This window comes from Diaphorina citri, unplaced genomic scaffold (assembly GCF_000475195.1).
Source record: "Diaphorina citri unplaced genomic scaffold, Diaci psyllid genome assembly version 1.1 scaffold2124, whole genome shotgun sequence".
NCBI lineage: Eukaryota > Metazoa > Arthropoda > Insecta > Hemiptera > Psyllidae > Diaphorina > Diaphorina citri.
In genome coordinates, this window is record NW_007379549.1 from 26,720 (window position 1) to 43,744 (window position 17,025).

General features: G+C 40.4%; 5 protein-coding genes across 13 annotated transcripts in view; 3 read left to right on the forward strand and 2 right to left on the reverse strand.

Annotated features, from left to right (window-relative positions):
* Positions 1-1,769, reverse strand: part of LOC103518227 (transmembrane emp24 domain-containing protein 2-like) — an 11,990-nt gene extending 10,221 nt beyond the window's left edge. For 2 of the 3 annotated variants that reach the window (XM_026830100.1, XM_017447745.2), the window contains exon 1: positions 1,515-1,769. In XM_026830100.1, the coding sequence (XP_026685901.1) occupies positions 1,515-1,653 (139 nt within the window). In that variant the 5' untranslated portion in view covers positions 1,654-1,769. The remainder of the gene's footprint in view (positions 1-1,514) is intronic. The other variant, XM_026830099.1, reaches the window with a different exon arrangement.
* Positions 1,770-2,956: 1,187 nt separating this feature from the next.
* On the forward strand, positions 2,957-4,149 carry LOC103518229. The gene is made up of 2 exons (XM_008483289.3): positions 2,957-3,081; positions 3,951-4,149. The coding sequence occupies exons 1-2, from the start codon at positions 2,969-2,971 to the stop codon at positions 4,147-4,149; spliced, it is 312 nt and encodes a 103-aa protein (XP_008481511.1). The 5' UTR covers positions 2,957-2,968.
* Positions 4,150-4,655: 506 nt separating this feature from the next.
* LOC103518230 lies at positions 4,656-6,776 on the forward strand. Its single transcript, XM_008483290.2, has 2 exons — positions 4,656-4,796; positions 6,532-6,776. The coding sequence occupies exons 1-2, from the start codon at positions 4,724-4,726 to the stop codon at positions 6,774-6,776; spliced, it is 318 nt and encodes a 105-aa protein (XP_008481512.1). The 5' UTR covers positions 4,656-4,723.
* Positions 6,775-15,747, forward strand: LOC103518231. The gene is made up of 4 exons (XM_008483291.3): positions 6,775-6,997; positions 7,796-7,916; positions 9,692-9,895; positions 15,593-15,747. Exons 1-4 carry the CDS (start codon positions 6,826-6,828, stop codon positions 15,741-15,743), a joined length of 648 nt encoding a protein of 215 aa, XP_008481513.2. The 5' UTR covers positions 6,775-6,825; the 3' UTR covers positions 15,744-15,747.
* A 295-nt stretch (positions 15,748-16,042) lies between these two features.
* LOC103518232 overlaps positions 16,043-17,025 on the reverse strand; it is a 4,215-nt gene continuing 3,232 nt past the window's right edge. For all 7 annotated transcript variants that reach the window (XM_026830104.1, XM_026830108.1, XM_026830106.1 and 4 more), the window contains exon 3: positions 16,043-16,241. In XM_026830104.1, the coding sequence (XP_026685905.1) occupies positions 16,057-16,241 (185 nt within the window). In that variant the 3' untranslated portion in view covers positions 16,043-16,056. The remainder of the gene's footprint in view (positions 16,242-17,025) is intronic.

Consider the following 17,025-nt stretch of genomic DNA (forward strand, 5'->3'; position numbering starts at 1 on the left):
GGATGCGGGCACGGTTTCTTCTTATTGTTCCATGTGCGAGGCACGGGCCGAGTGCGCGCGCTTAACGGTACGCGTCGTTTAGTGTTTGTTAGCAGACCCAACGCGCGCCCATGCGGCGTGTTGTATGGTCTGGCACGAACACAACCACACAGCATCCCGCTCGGAAGGTGAGAAGAGAGGTCCGACAGCAGAGAATAAATATGAGGTACGAAAGCAGCACTAATGAGCAGGTGCCTAAGTTGGAGAGAGAGAAGCCAGAAAACTAAAGGAAAAAAAAAAAGTTTACCATTCTTGAGGCCTAGAAGATGAACCACTTGTCTTTCATTGATGGACTGCCAGCCCATTTTATACCAGCGTGCCATTAGGGGTATGACTGGTTACGGACCGTGGTCACCTTAATGACCTTCGTCTCCTGCCCGTTTAACAGAATTTAAAGGGTAGCACACTACGATACGACAGCATGGCGAGAGTCCCGATGGCGGGTCCTGGATACGATCGCGCGGCGGGCCTGGTCATTCGACTATTCGTCATCTGATGTGCGGCTAGAATCGCGCATCAGAAGCGATCGTGAAGAGGGGGTCACGGCAGGTTGACTGACTTGAGCTCGTTACGTAATAAGCACGCGTAGTCGGTGATAGCTGCGAATACCCAGTGGTAGCCGCACAGAAGTGGGGATTTAGTCAACCTTCGTGTAGGTGATAGGGCGACGGGAGAGCTCTCCGAAATGGAGTACCCGGTAAACGGGTCGCCGGGACCCTACTACCAAGAAATTCAACCGCGTCTTTTCAAATTTTTTCAAAAGTCGAAAATTTGTATTTTCTTTATCCCTTGAAATTTTGATAATAATTAATACTATGGACCAATTCCTAGTGGATGCATACCAATTCAGCTGGGGCTTGATGAATATAGAGTCTTGGAAACTTTCCAACTTTCAACAAATTCGAAAAGTCCCGGGATACCCAAAGAAATGCTTTTCCTCTATGGAACAAAAAATGTAAACAAACAAAAAAGAACGCAAAACCGCACGGCATTTCTGGCTTGATTTCCTTTGAAGAAATCGAAGTTTGAGGTTAGGTCTCGGAAACCGCAGCGGTCGCCGTGCGGGAAACCTCAGCGGTTTTGGTGTGTCAGCTCTCATATAAACATGGGTTGTAATACTCAGCGGTTTTTTGGTGTGTCTAGGCCTTTACAGTTCATTGAATGCCCTATGGAAAACTTTGGTTGTCTCTTAGCCTTTCTCTCTGAGCTCATGTACCATTCATATAGTGAGTAGGTATTAGGAAAGTGTTTGGGAATAAGGGAGCATTAAAACACTACAAAACGGAACAGCCTAAGTACTGTAACCCATATACCTTGCCCCAGTAATTAACATTCCTCTCTACACCCATCTGCAGTGCAAGATAAGCCTCCTACAAAACGTTTAATACTGAAAGCCAGACTGTAGCCTCAAGCACCGTAACCGTAGCACTGTAAAGCAAGTCTCTCTTCTTCTTCCTACCCTGCGGTTAACTTACCCATTTTAGTGCCCATTTCAACTTTGTCGAAGAAGCATTCTTCACTGTGAGCGTCAACTGTGACGAAATACCCGTGGATAGGTTTCAACAACACAGAGAACGCAACACAAAGGCCGTAAATCGACCAGATATTTGCCATTTTACCCCGAAATAACTGATGACTTCTTGGAAAATAGGAAAATCCTAAAAAATCTAAAATCTTGAAAAAAGAAAATCTGATTTTTCAAATTTTGTGATTACACGTATCCCTGCTGACTGCTGATTTCACATGCGTGGTGAAGTTAGCTCTTCTTTGAATTTTTTATCCATTTTCAGGGGTCGGCAAACTTTTGAAGGAGAAAGCTGAGCGATATCCACTCCCGTTGACCTCCGTGATAGGTCGCCATTTTGGATTTCTTCAACATTTGTTTTTGTTGATGAGTAGATGAGTTGATGTGAAACTTTGATTTTGATAAAAATAAAAGTGATGATGATAAAGATTTTACAGTTTTTCAATTAACTTTGGAATTTTCCCTTTTCCTGTGATTATTTAACAGCAAGTTTCTTCTCTGGAAAGTAGACACTACTGAAGATTTCGTGCAGTCCTCACCAGGAAATTCTTAGCACTCTTGATCCGAGAACAGTTGGGAATAAATCTCAGGTACCTACCTACCTACTCATCCAAAAAGTAAAAGTAAAAAAAAAAAAAAAAAAACATCACTGGAAGTCTGGAAAACCCTTCGACTTCATAAGTTTCTATTGTATCACAGATTTAAGTCACAAAAAAGGTTTCTGTCCGATTGAATCAGGTGTTTCTTGGTCATTGAAGATTTTAGGCTAATCGGTTCATTTTCAATGATCATAGGTTGTAGAACTGCTTAAGCCCAGTTTCTGCTTTAGTGCAGGACTCACTTCAATTAATTACAGTCAAAATGAGTATTACCTAACATTTGTTGTTGAAGTCACAATAATTGAACCACCTGTCCGTTTTCCAACCATAAGAACCGTAAATAGTCTCTATCTGCTTCACTCACGCTTATTTGGAGAAAGGCTTTGGCTATGTCACCAGATACTCCAATCATATTTCTTCTAAAGCGAGCTAAACAAGAAGGAATTTTGTCAATTAAATTAGGGCCCTTCTCTAGGCATTGGTTGAGACTACACTTATTGGGTTCTTTGGCCGATGCGTCAAAGACGGGTCTCACTGGGGTGGTAGATCCTACCTTGACTACAGGGTGATGAGGTAAGTAGTAGGATGGGTTCTCAGAATCTTGTATAGGTACTCTTTCTATTATACCTTCTAACTCCCACCCTGTCAACACTTTCTGGTATTCAGTCTCAAGGTTTCCGCTCTTCAGTCTCTTTATGGTTGACTGAAGTCTCTTTTCCGCCAATCCTAAATTTACTGAGAGTGGTGGGTGACCGTCAACAAAGGGGAGACGCACCTCAAACCTAGAGATCCCTCTCATGAAGTGATGAAGCGTTGTGCTGATGGCCAGGATATATCTGCTCACCCATTTGTGTTTGTCTTGAAGCAATGCGTCACAGCCTGGGAGCCTGTGCTGGATATTATTTCGCTTGCAACCAGGTAATTATATTCCATTCACAAATAGCTCGATTTTTCTGATCAGACATTATTATTTGGGCTATAAATGAGGACTCTACAAAGTCTCATGTCCTCCTAGGACTACTGAACAAAAATCGATCTGGAGTCAAAACCAGACAAGTTAGCCAAGTGAATTTTCCTGACAGACATCTAAGACATATTTTGTTCTCGAGATATTTTGTTTACAGACAGACACACACACGGACCAATGGCTGAAACTTTGGATTTAGGCTCTAGGAACCTTAAAACGTGTTTTGGCATTAAAAACTGACCATCGAAATTTTGACCCGATTACATTACTTTCCTTCCTATAGGATAAGGAAAGTAAAAATTCCCGGAGGGACGGGCCCAGCTTGTTCAGTTCAAATTCTTCTCAACCTATGGACCTTAGCCACTTCATTCCCGTGTTCACCCACGTCCTCTGCACTAGAGATCCACTACTGAACCGTCCGCCCAAGTAGCTACTTTAATCGAGTAGCGACCAGTAGCGGCATTACCAGTGTGAAAAGATTATTGAAATATGAAAATCGATTGCAAAAGATGCACTTACTAATGCTGTGATAGCCACTAAAGTCGTGAGAAAACTCTGCTTTACTTACCACAAAGAATAATTAATGATTTGATTTGATTATTTGAGTTTTCATAATTATGTAATATGATGTACTTTAGATTGGTATAAAAGTACTCTTGAAAATACTCGACCGTTTTTTGGCGGTTTTCAGCTATAGCGACAAAACGGTTAGAGATGTTGTAAAAGTCAGGGTAAAAGAACACTCAAATAAGCATCGTTCAATAGGATAAGGAAAGTCGTGTGATGTTCACACCAGATTTTTTTTACTTTGCTTTTTCAGTTCCAACTCTTCTCAACCTATGGACCTTAGCCACTTTATTCCCGTGTTCACTCACGTCCTCTGCACTAGAGATCCACTACTGAACCGCGCCGCTAAACAATCTGCCTGGCAGCTGCTCACTAAACTCACAACCGAGAGAGCGCAGGTTCGAGTCCTGCTCGAACATTTCGCTTGGTACCAAGTATGTATCATTGAATGAAAATATCTTTTTTCCTTCCTATAAAACTGCATGTATCACTGAATGAAAATGTCTTTTTTCCTTCCTATAAAACTAGTATGTATAGCTTCGCTATACTTTGGTAATAGAAAGTGAAAATCTGGGGTGAACGTATCACCACTTTACTTATCCTATTGAATATGTATACGGGGAGATAGAGGGAACTGTAAAGAACTAAACACGAAAGAAAACTTTTTTTCTAGTCGACGGTCGCGTCCATTGATGTCGACCATGTGTGCATGTGCACTCAGCTTAACAACGGGGGTTTTATCTTCCTGAAATCGAAGGAGGACAGGCTAGTAGAAAGCCAATGGACATTATCTGTTGAGGATAAAGTCCGCCCCGGGCGGGAATCGAACCCGCTACCTAGCGCTTACAAGGCAGACGCGCTATCCTCCAACAAACTGTAACTGCTCGTCCCGAAAGCGAAGAGAGTTAAAGAGAAGAAGGAGAGTATAACATATCTGCTGATTTGATATTTCAGGTTCTTTCATTCAGTCAAAGTTCAGATATTAACAAGGATATTCGGTTGACAATTATAGAAGAAATTTGTCCCATGATTTTGCTTCTCCTAATCCAATGTATACCATACTGCGATGCAAATAACCTTAGACGTGTTTTGGCAACAAGTAAGTCTCTGATTTATTCTACTCCATTCTATTCTATTCTATATTATAATATGTACTCTATTCTATTCTGTTAATACAATGTTCCTATACCATACTGCGATGTAGACAACCTTAGACGTCTGTTGTCAACTAGTAAATCCTTATTCTATTAATCTACTCAATATTTATCATATTCTATTCTATTACCTGCCTCGGTGGTGTAGTGGCCATGACGCTCGCCTGGTAAACAGGAGGGCGTGGGTTCAATCCCAGCCGAGGTATGGAATATTCTCAACAATGTTTGAGAATTTGACCACAATAAGATTAGTAGCCTGCTATGCTGCTATAATAGTAGTTGAAGGGACTTTCAGTCCTTCAGTCCTATTTGAGCAATATATATAAGCAGTATAAGCACCATTTTTACTTTCCTTATCCTATAGGAAGGAAAGTAATGTAATCGGGTCAAATTTTCGATGGTCAGTTTTTAATGCGAAAGCACGTTTTGAGGTCCCTAGAGCCTAAATACAAAGTTTCAGCCATTGGTCCGTGTGTGTGTCTGTCTGTCCTTCTGTCTGTTTATTCTATTCTATATTATAATATGTACTCTATTCAATATCATTCTATTCTATACTGTTAATACAATGTACCTATACCATACTGCGATGTAGACAACCTTAGACGTGTGTTGTCAACTAGTAAATCCTTATTCTATTAATCTACTCAATATTTATCATATTCTATTCTATTACCTGCCCCGGTGGTGTAGTGGTCAAGGCGCTCGCCTGGTAAACAGGAGGGCGTGGGTTCAATCCCAGCCGAGGTATGGAATATTATTCTCAACAATGTTTGAGAATTTGACCACAATAATAGTAGTAGCCTGCTATGCTGCTTTAACAGTAGTTGAAGCGACTTTCAGTTCTATTTGAGCAATATAAAAAGGCAGTATAAGCACCATTTTTGTTCCTTATCCTATAGGAAGGAAAGTAATGTAATCGGGTCAAATTTTCGATGGTCAGTTTTTAGTGCCGAAACACGTTTAGAGGTCCCTAGAGCCTAAATACAAAGTTTCAGCCATTGGTCCGTGTGCTTGTCCGTCTGTCCTTCTGTCTGTAAACAAAATATCTCGAGATCAGTAAGAGCTAGCGACTTGAAATTTGGTATGTAGCTGTCAAATGTGATAAGGATGCGACACGAAACTTTTGGTTAAGATCGGTGCAACGGTTGGCGGTATTTTACCGCTTTTTGGCGGTTTTCGGTGTAATATTTTAACAATATCTCGGGAACGGTATGAGCTAGAGACTTGAAACAAAATATCTCGAGATCGGTAAGAGCTAGAGACTTGAAATTTGGTATGTAGATGTCAAATGTGACAAGGATGCGACACGAAACTTGGTTAAGATCGGTGCAACGGTTGGCGGTATTTTACCGCTTTTTCGGTTTTCGGTGTAATTTAACAATATCTCGGGAACGGTATGTATGAGCTAGAGACTTGAAATTTGGTATGTAGTCCACAAATGTGACAAGGGTTTCAAAACGTTTCGTTGAGATAGGTGCTGCGGTTGGCGGTATTTTGACCGCTTTTGGACAGGTTTCGACCGTTTTTTGGCGGTTTTCAGCTGTACCGACTAAACGGTTAGAGATATTGTAAAAGTTAGGGTATGAGAACAAGAACACCCAAAATAAGCATCATTCCATAGGATAAGGAAAGTCGTGTGATGTTCACACCAGATTTTTTTTTTTATTATTTATTTTTCAGGTACAATTCTCATCCAAAATTTCGCCATCGATCCCGTGCTAAGCTCTGCCTGTCTCATGCCTCTCCTTCCCTGGCTATCCAGTCTCTCAGCGACCGGTAGCGGCTCTTCCGAAAGCAGTAGCTACCCCTCAGTGACTAGTAACAACTCAGCGACCAGTGACGATCCTTCAATGACCCACAGACACTCCTCTGCACTCGGTAGCGACCCCTTGGCGATCGGTAGCTACGAAAGCCATGAGCAGTAGCTACCCCTCAGTGACTAGTAACAACTCAGCGACCAGTGACGATCCTTCAATGACCCATAGACACTCCTCTGCACTCGGTAGCCAGCCTTCAGCGATCGGTAGCTACGAAAGCCATGAGCAACGTATTAAAGAAACGCTGAAATGTGATATTCAGCGGTTTATTGGCTTGCTACTGACAAGATTGAGCGTCCCTGACAGTCCCAGAACTGAGCTCTCAAAAGGTAAGTAATGTAAGACGATTACCTACATAAGTAAAATCTTTAAATGTTCAAGTTTGAAAAAAAAAAAAGTTTGATAGGTCTTACCTGTCCCGCAATCGAAGATTAGGACAGGATAGGACAAAGCCAGCGTTCCGAGAACGAACATTATCCGTTTAGGATAAAATCCGCCCCTAGCGCTTACAAGGCAGACGGCTGACAAAAACATATTTGTTATTGGCTGTCTTTATATTAGATATCCTATATATTGTAACATTATTTCTTCCCGTTCTATTTTGGTCGGATGCAGGTCAGCTTCAATAGAGGATATCAAGGCATTTGCAGCAATGCCAGCTTAAGTAGTCTTCTGCAGATTATGACGATGGGTCAGCTCCCTGGTTAGGTGGTCACTGCGCTCGCCTTGCACGCGGGAGACCCGGGTTCGATTCCCGGCGGGGTCAAGAAATTTGTATCATGCAAAAACGATTGATTCCGTGGCTGGCTGTTGCGGGGCCCACTCAGCCTCGTGAGGAAAATGAGTAGCTATGACATATAAATGCGTGTCGACCTAGAATATTTTTTTGCCAGTCAAAAAGAGTTTCATCTTAATACAAAGGAACTTCTCTGGAAATACTGAAAATCTTTACTCCATTTATAATATTAGGGTTTACCGATCTTATCAAGACCGTTGACATACAATGCTGCAGTGAGCACCAAAGTTGTGACATAATAACACAAACTGCATTTTATTTTGGTTGGATGCTTGTTAATAATAATACCTAATAACACACTCATTTTCAAAATATTGTTTGTCTATTCAAGGAATCAAAGAAGAAGAAGGTCTGGATCAAGAGGAAGACAATAACGAGGAAACATTGTGCGAAGATTCACAGCTTCTGTTTACACTCAGTGAGAGAGTAATGACAGCACAGAGTTTAATCAGGTATGTATTCAGTCCTATTCAATAGATCAGTTGCGCTTACTTGGGTGACGTTTCAGTTCACAGAAAATCCGCTAGAGTCGGTAGCAAAGTTCAGAGCTAGATTTAACTTGAACCGTTAGCTGAACACTGATTGGCTAGACTAACTTACTGAATCAACTTGTCAAAGTTAAGTAAACAAACGCCAATTACAGTGGTACCGACAGTCATTATTATTATTATTATTATTATTATTATTATTCCTTCTCTTTTCGATTTCGGGACGATAAGACCTTAGCAGTTATAGTTCCCTCTGTCAAAGATTTCAGCCATTGAACTGTAACTGCTAAGGTCTTAGGTAAGGCGATAGTAACCAAAGTCAGGTAAGGCGATATCCACCTTACCTGTTCTGGAATCCAACCTCTGAACTTAGAACTACCTCCGCATTTTAGAAGAGAGAGTTTATCAAAAAATAGACCTTTACCTGAATTGCAACAATGTGGGGATTTCCTGCAATCTGATTGGTTCCTTCATTTTGGGTTGATGACTCATTGCTGTCACATTGATCTGGATGAACTATAAGCAAGAAGTTTCAATATTCCTTGCCTGACACCCGATTGATTGGATTTTGCCTCTCACTAGAACAACAAGCAAACTAGGCTGACAATTTAATAGGTATGTAAAATGTAAATGCAGTTTCTTTTTGTTATTATGTCACAACTTTGGTACTCACCGCAGCATTGTAGGATTTTCCCAATATCTCAATAATCCTAACATCCAATGTTTACCTACCATGCTGGCACCGGTCGCTATGTGCATTCATATGTCATAGCTACTCATTTTCCTCATGAGGCTGAGTGGACCACAAGTTTGGCCATGCCTCGGGATGAACTAGCGGGATTCCGGAGCGAAGCGACGGAATTCAGCTAGTTTAAAAATAAAAACAATATTTATTTATTTAACAAAAGTTAGAGAAAAAAAATCACCAACTTTTCTTTTTGATTGTGTTTTTATTATTATTTTTTCTACTGTTTTTTACTCTCCTAGATATCCTGTGTGGTCGAAGGTGTGTGATATAGAGGGTACTGTAACCGCAGAGGTGTTCCGAGAACGAACCTTGTCTGTTTAGGATAAATGGTTTGGAACCCGCGGTCTAGCGCTTACAAGGCGAATGTCCAAGCTAACCAGGCTGGCTCCAAGCGCCTATTCCTATTCTATTTCAATTCATTTCTATTCTATTCTATCGAATTCTATTCTCTTCCATTCCACCTTATTCTATTCTATTCTATCGAATTTTATTCTCTTCCATTCCACCTTATTCTATTCTATTCTATCGAAATCCTTGTTTACAATTTCCTATTTTTGTTTACAATTCCATTCTTTTCCATCCTATATTTAGCGTTTACAATTTCGTACCTATTTATTTTTACAATGTTTAATCCTTGTTTACAATTTCCTATTTTTGTTTACAATTCCATTCTTTTCCATCCTATATTTAGCGTTTACAATTTCGTATTTATTTTTACAATGTTTAATCCTTGTTTACAATTTCCTATTTTTGTTTACAATTCCATTCTTTTCCATCCTATATTTAGCGTTTACAATTACCTATTTATTTTTACAATGTTTAATCCTTGTTTACAATTTCCTATTTTTGTTTACAATTCCATTCTTTTCCATCCTACATTTAGCGTTTACAATTTCGTATTTATTTTCACAATGTTTAATCCTTGTTTACAATTTCCTATTTTTGTTTACAATTCCATTAATTCTATTCTATTCTATTTTTCTATTTCCAGACCAGATATCTACGGTAAGGAGCTAGTGCCTCTACTTTCGTCCATTCTATCCGCTTACGCCTCTCCAGAGTCGAGTAGCGCGCCTGCTACACTCGCGCTAAGCGCGATTCGCGAGTTGTGCGCGGCCGATGTGGTAGATTTCGCGAGTGTATGGTCGACGCTCGGTGTTCTGAGGCATGACACGCGACCCCGCGTTCTGGTCAGGTGAGTGAGGGTTCGAAACCCGGCCTAGGTAGAGAATTTATTAAATTATTACCGTAGTCTGGCTGGGAGACTTTAAATAGGGAGGAGACCAGCTTAGTCTGGCTGGGGGACGTTGAACAGGGAGTATACCAGCTTAGTCTGGCTGGGAGACTTTAAACAGGGAGTATACCAGCCTAAATTTCCCTTGCTGAAGAAATAGCAAAGGTTGAGTGCGAAAGGCATCCACTCGTAAAATTTTTGTAGCCAAAACCAAATGTCAGCCTAAAGCTGATTGAGAGACTGACGAAAAATGGCGGCCCCGTCTGAACACGGGACAAGGAGAAGAAAAAGAAGAAGATTAAACCCATAAAATACACACGAGACCTTGTTTAGACTGCGGGGGTAAAAGGACTTTTTAGTCTCATTCTGGCAGGATGAACAAGGTTTTTTTTTAAAAACATTGTTGCCGTTTATCCGTGTTATATTGCTCTGTTCCTGGTGTATTATACGAACCTCCTGGTAACCACATAGCGGCAACACTGTATTGCTATGGCAACACATAGACACACTCCTAACCAAGGTAAGTCACATATATCCTTCCATTGTTGCCGTTTATCCGTGTTATATTGCTCTGTTCCTGGAACCTCCTGGTAACCACTTTGGAAACACATAGCGGCAACACTGTATTGCTATGGCAACACATAGACACACTCCTAACCGAGGTAAGTCACATGTATCCTTCCATTGTTGCCATTTATCCGTGTTATATCGCTCTGTTCCTGGTGTATTATACGAACCTCCTGGTAACCACTTTGGAAACACATAGCGGCAACACTGTATTGCTATGGCAACACATAGACAAACTCCTAACCAAGGTAAGTCACATGTATCCTTCCACTGTTGCCATTTACCCATCTTATGCAGCTCTGTTCATGGTGTATTATACGAACCTCCTGGTAACCAATTTGGAAACACATAGCGGCAACACTGTATTGCTATGGCAACACATAGACACACTCCTAACCAAGGTAAGTCACACACTGAGCTCACAAAAGGTAAGTAAGTAAAGTAAGACGATTACCTACATAAGTAAAATCTTTAAATGTTCAAGTTTGAAAAAAAAAAAAAGGTTTGATAGGTCTTACCTGTCCCGCAATCGAAGATTAGTACAGGATAGGACAAAGCCAGCGTTCCGAGAACGAACATTATCCGTTTAGGATAAAATCCGCCACTAGCGCTTACAAGGCAGACGGCTGACAAAAACATACTTGTTATTGGTTATCTTTATATTAGATATCCTATGTATTGTAACATTATTTCTTCCCGTTCTATTTTGGTTGGATGCAGGTCAGCTTGTCAGCTCCCATGGTTAGGTGGTCACTGCGCTCGCCTTGCACGCGGAAGACCCGGGTTCGATTCCCGGCGGGGTCAAGAAATTTGTATCATGCAAAAATGATTGATTCCGTGGCTGGCTGTTGCGGGGCCCACTCAACCTCGTGAGGAAAATGAGTAGCTATGACATATAAATGCGCATAGCGACCGGTGCCAGCATGGTAGGTAAACATTGGATTTTAGGATTATTGAGATATTGGGAAAATCCTACAATGCTGCAGTGAGCACCAAAGTTGTGACACAATAACACAAACTGCATTTTATTTTGGTTGGATGCTTGTTAATAATAATACCTACCTAATAACACACTTGCTCATTTTCAAAATCTTTTTCAAAATATTGTTTGTCTATTCAAGGAATCAAAGAAGAAGAAGAATGTCTGGATCAAGAGGAAGACAATAACGAGGAAACATTGTGCGAAGATTCACAGCTTCTGTTTACACTCAGTGAGAGAGTAATGACAGCACAGAGTTTAATCAGGTATGTATTCAGTCCTATTCAATAGATCAGTTGCGCTTACTTGGGTGATGTTTCAAAGTCATAGAGCTGGAAAAATGAGGACCAACGGAATTTTTCTTTTTCTTCTAGGGTCTCGTATATTTGATGGGTTAAAGAATAATACATACAACTAACAATTCAGTAAAAAGACCTTGCTTAACTAGAAAAAAAAGGGTAATAGAATAGAATAGAATATAGCTTGTTTATACTACCAGCATAGGACTGAAAAGTCCCTTTACTCTCGCAGTCTAAACAAGGTCTTATATATTTGATTGGAATAACATTACATTTTATGGAACAATAATCAAGACCTGTTTAATTTTTAAAAAAAAAAAAAAAATGTCTTCACTCACACATATTGCCATACACATCTCAACTCACGTACATACATACCACTGCACATGCTCACCATCACCACACACACTATACCACCCCTACACAACACCACCGTGTAACACAACACCGGGTAAATGTAAATTAATTGGTTGTAGTATAGAGAATGACAATAAAATAAAATACAACAGGTAAAGATAGGTAGTACAGTAGTAAAGAGAAATGGATTTCATTTCAACCAAGTAGGCAATCAAGATTGGATCCAGATACTTTTTGAACCACATCTTTCTGGCATCACATGAGCTCACGTGGCGTGATAGTAGTGTGTTTCTACCTTAACTTTTATTAAAATTAGACGGATTATTCTTTTTCATTCCAAGTTATTAAAAACGTTGCTTGAATTCTCCACGAAAATCTAAAGCTGACTTCTTGTTTCACGGTGTACTTTATTAAATTGGCCACAATTAAATTACTTCTAATAAGCCTAGTTAGCTTGGTTGTCTGCCTTGTAAGGGCCAGGTTGCGGATTCGATTGCCGCCCGGGGCGGATTTTATCTTAGTGAGATAATGTTCGTTCTCGGAACGACTGGCTTTCTCCTATCCTGTCTTCCTTCTCTCTTCGCTCTCGGGACAGTTTTCAATCCTTGTTTACAATTTCCCATTTTTGTTTACAATTCCATTCTTTTCCATCCTATATTTTTTAGCGTTTACAATTTCGTATTTATTTTTACAATGTTTTATCCTTGTTTACGATTTCCTATTTTTGTTTACAATTCCATTCTTTTCCATCCTATATTTAGCGTTTACAATTTCGTATTTATTTTTACAATGTTTAATCCCTTGTTTACAATTTCCTATTTTTGTTTACAATTCCATTCTTTTCCATCCTATATTTAGCGTTTACAATTTCGTATTTGTTTTTACAATGTTTTATCCTTGTTTACAATTTCCTATTTTTGTTTACAATTCCATTCTTTTTCATCCTGTTTTTAGCGTTTACAATTTCGTATTTGGCCCACTCAGCCTCGTGAGGAAAATGAGTAGCTATGACATATAAAAGCGCATAGCGACCGGTGCCAGCATGGTAGGTAAACATTGGATGTTAGGATTATTGAGATGTTGGGAAAATCCTACAATGCTGCAGTGAGCACCAAAGTTGTGATATAATAACACAAAGAAACTGCATTTTATTACAGATTTCACAAGCTGCTGTCCTATGTCTCTATCTACCGTGTCTCTGTGAGCATCTAGACACAAGCGTATTTCAGCAGTACTTTGATTCTACCCTGAAACTGGAATATGACTGTTTTCTTGACGATTGGAACCCTAAGGGAGAATTGATCCAAGAACCAGGGACTGCTGATGACTGTAGGAGAGAACTGTGTAGTGTCCCCTATGCTTTGGTCAGCTACTTTAAAGGTAAGACATGCCCTAACCCATAAGAGTCGAACTTTTTTTTCGTTGGATCTTGCTGAACTTGAACCGCTTCTAACTCCGGACCGGTACTGAGTAACTATATCAAATAATATTGAAAATAGTAGGAAATTTTATTTTCTAACTATTAGACTAGTCCCCGATGCACTCTGACGTGGAGCGACTGAGATATTAGCGAAAAGAGAGAAGGGTTTGGTCAAGTTAGGGGTTTGCTCCAGGTTGAGGATGGTGAACTCCTTGTTATTCGAAGTGGTCACTTCTCCTAGCCATGACTGAAAATCAATGGAACAGTTGTGCTGACTTAGGTGAGGTTTTAAAGTCAAAGAGCTGCCAGCCTAGTTAGCTTAGTTGGTAGTGCGTCTGCCTTGTAAGCGCTAGGCCGCGGGTTCGATTCCCGCCCGGGGCGGATTTTATCCTGATGGGATAATGTTCGTTCTCGGAACGGCTGGTTTTCTCCTATCCTGTCTTCCTTCTCTCTTCGATTTCGGGACGAAAAGACCATAGCAGTTACAGTTCCCTCTATCAAACCTCTTAAAATAATAATAATGATAATAATAATAATAATAATGAAAAAAAATCATATTCCATTCCCAGGACAACATTCCTCTCATTCTAACCACACTCGAATCTCTATCGCGTGCCCGGGACCCCAGTTTGAACGCGTTTCTGGTCACCCTGTATACGCGGCTTTGGACCATTGAGCCGCGCACGTTCCAGTTTGTTTTGCCGCTGCTGAGTGAGTCTGCTGCAGGTCAGGCGACCAGAGGGGCGGCCAAGGTGTGGGTGTACGATGTGGTGAGAGCTGCGGCTATGAAAACCATCTGTGAAACCAAGTAAGTAGCGGAAAAAAATCTTTGAAATCTTATATTATAAAAACAAGATCCATTCACTCACCATTCCGATCGATCTGATGTCTTCGCTTTCATTTCTTGATAACTGGTACAACCCGATGCCTTCACAACTTGATCAATGTACATCAATTTGACCTTCCTCTTCCTTGCTTGCCATCTCTTCTTCCTTCGATGATATTGACCAAAATACTCATTGTGTTTAAACAAATGTCCAATCCATTTATGTCTTCTTTCTTCCAGTGTCTTCCAAATCTGTCTACTTTCACCAACCAGTTGCAATACTCTCTCGTTGCTCATTCTTTCAGTCCATTTCACTTTCTTCATTTTCCTCCAACACCATATTTCAAAGGCTTCTATCCGTTTTCTATCTCTTTCACGTTTTACCAATCGGTAAAACGGGGGTTTTGCGCGATAAAATAGAGTTGTAGAAATCCGCCCCGGGCGGGAATCGAACCCGCGGCCTAGCGCTTACAAGGCAGACGCACTACCAACTAAGCACTAAGCTAACTAGGCTGGCTTTTCCGTTCTTGGATAGGCATGGACGTAAAAGAATGTGCCTTGAAGTAATGCAAAAGTGGTTCCGAGGTACAATCTTTTTCTAAAAAAAAGCGGTACAATCTTTTTCTAAAAAAAAAAGTTGACTACCTACCCCAATGTCTATTTTCTGTTTCTAGGAGAATGCTTTCTAAAGCTATTCAGTCGCGTAGACTTCAGCTCCATGTCCCTGCAGTCCGACTGTTGTCTTTACCGCCACAACACACCGGACGGTACAATTCTACATCACAACCAATCAGCGAGCTCCAATTTGGACCAATCACAGAGCGCCAAATTTGACGAATCACGGGGGTCCAAAGTTGAACAATCCCAAAGCCTCTTCGACCAATCAAAACGCTTCAATTTGGACCAATCAGAGGGGTCCTATGCTAGCTTTGTTACTTTTATGACGGCTTGTATTGAACAAGAGTTGCAAACCTATAGGTAATCACCAACCAGCGAGCTTTAATGTGACCAAACAAAGTCGACCAATAAATGACCAAAATTTATTTTATTTTTAACATAATATTACATATGGGAAATAACTTTCAACATATGAATATCTAAATTTCTCTCATTCATTCAGGACTTTCCTAACGATGGACGTGATAGATAAAATGACTGACATCTGTGCTTTCTTGATGATAGTTATTATTATTATTAAAAAAATTTCCAGTCTCATTGGATTGTTGGAGTGTGGTGCACCCAGCCATAGTGGTAACCCTTCCCCGGAGTCCCAGGAGCTCAGCTATGAAATCTCCAGTGTACTGTGGAGCTATGTAGCTCAGAATATAAGCGACCAAGTTACTGGAGCAGCTTTCAGGTAAGTCTAATGGTAAAAATAACTTCGATATCCTGTCTTCCTTCTCTCTTCGATTTCGGGACGATAAGACCATAGCAGTTACAGTTCCCTCTGTCAAAGCTCTTAAAAAAAAAGAATCGTAGATATTTTTCAGCTGTTTCGAACATCCAGTGTACTGTGGAGCTATGTAGCTCAGAATATAAGCGACCAAGTTACTGGAGCAGCTTTCAGGTAAGTCTAATGGTAAAAATAACGTCAACTTTTATATAACTTGGAAAAAAAAAGTTGAAAAAATTAATAAATAATAACAAAAGACTCATTTCTACCGTTTATTTCAATCAAAACTCCACATCGTCTTCAAGAATATCACAATTTCTACCATCACAGTGCATACATACTGCATCGTGATATTTCTCTAGGAATGATTTGGACCTCTGTCGAGCTTTGAGTTCTTTTAGTTTGAGATATTTCAAATAATAGTCTAGGAATTTGAGGACAATTGTGCTGATCAGGATGGGAAGAACTGAAAGAGGAGTAGAATAGAATAGAATAGAATAGGATAGAATGGGCAGAAATCGAGCTTTGAGTTCTTTTAGTTTGAGATATTTCAAATAATAGTCTAGGAATTTGAGGACAATTGTGGTGATCAGGATGGGAAGAACTGAAAGAGGATTAGAATAGAATAGATTAGGATAGAATGGGCAGAAACTAAATAGACTAGAATAGAATATAGAATATACCTTGTTTATCCTGCCCTAATAGGACTGAAAAGTCCCTTTACCCCAGCAGTCTAAACAAGGTCTCGTGTATTTGATGGGTTAAAGAATAATACATACAACTAACAATTCAGTAAAAAGACCTTGCTTAACTAGAAAAAAAAGGGTAAATGTAAATTAATAGGTGGTAGTAGAGAATGACAATAGAGGGAGCTGTAACTGCTAAGGTCTTATCGTCCCGAAATCGAGAGAAGGAAGACAGGATAGGAGAAAGCCAGCTGTTCCGAGAACGAACCTTGTCCGTTCAGGATAAAATCAGCCCCGGGCGAGAATCGAACCCGCGACCTAGCGCTTACAAGGCAGACGCGCTACCGTCCAAGCTAACTAGACTGGCTAAGTGGCTATTGCTATTTCTGGCTGAGTTTCAATAGTGAAGAGCCAGCCTAGTTAGCTTAGTTGGTAGTGCGTCTGCCTTGTAAGCGCTAGGCCGCAGGTTCTATTCCCGCCCGGGGCGGATTTTATCCTGATGGGATAATATGTTCGTTCTCTGAACGGCTGGCTTTCTCCTAGATCGGAAGAGCGGTTCAGCAG

What these genes read in the sequence shown, in the direction of transcription:
- LOC103518229 (XM_008483289.3), top strand. Translation starts at nt 2,969, where the DNA reads ATGAAGCGTTGTGCTGATGGCCAGGATATATCTGCTCACCCATTTGTG. An exon ending in ATTATTTCGCTTGCAACCAG is followed by an intron (nt 3,082 to 3,950) that starts GTAATTATATTC and finishes TTGCTTTTTCAG; the next exon opens with TTCCAACTCTTCTCAACCTA.
- LOC103518230 (XM_008483290.2), top strand. Translation starts at nt 4,724, where the DNA reads ATGATTTTGCTTCTCCTAATCCAATGTATACCATACTGCGATGCAAAT. An exon ending in TAGACGTGTTTTGGCAACAA is followed by an intron (nt 4,797 to 6,531) that starts GTAAGTCTCTGA and finishes TTTATTTTTCAG; the next exon opens with GTACAATTCTCATCCAAAAT.
- LOC103518231 (XM_008483291.3), top strand. Translation starts at nt 6,826, where the DNA reads ATGACCCATAGACACTCCTCTGCACTCGGTAGCCAGCCTTCAGCGATC. An exon ending in CAGAACTGAGCTCTCAAAAG is followed by an intron (nt 6,998 to 7,795) that starts GTAAGTAATGTA and finishes TGTCTATTCAAG; the next exon opens with GAATCAAAGAAGAAGAAGGT. An exon ending in ACAGCACAGAGTTTAATCAG is followed by an intron (nt 7,917 to 9,691) that starts GTATGTATTCAG and finishes TTCTATTTCCAG; the next exon opens with ACCAGATATCTACGGTAAGG.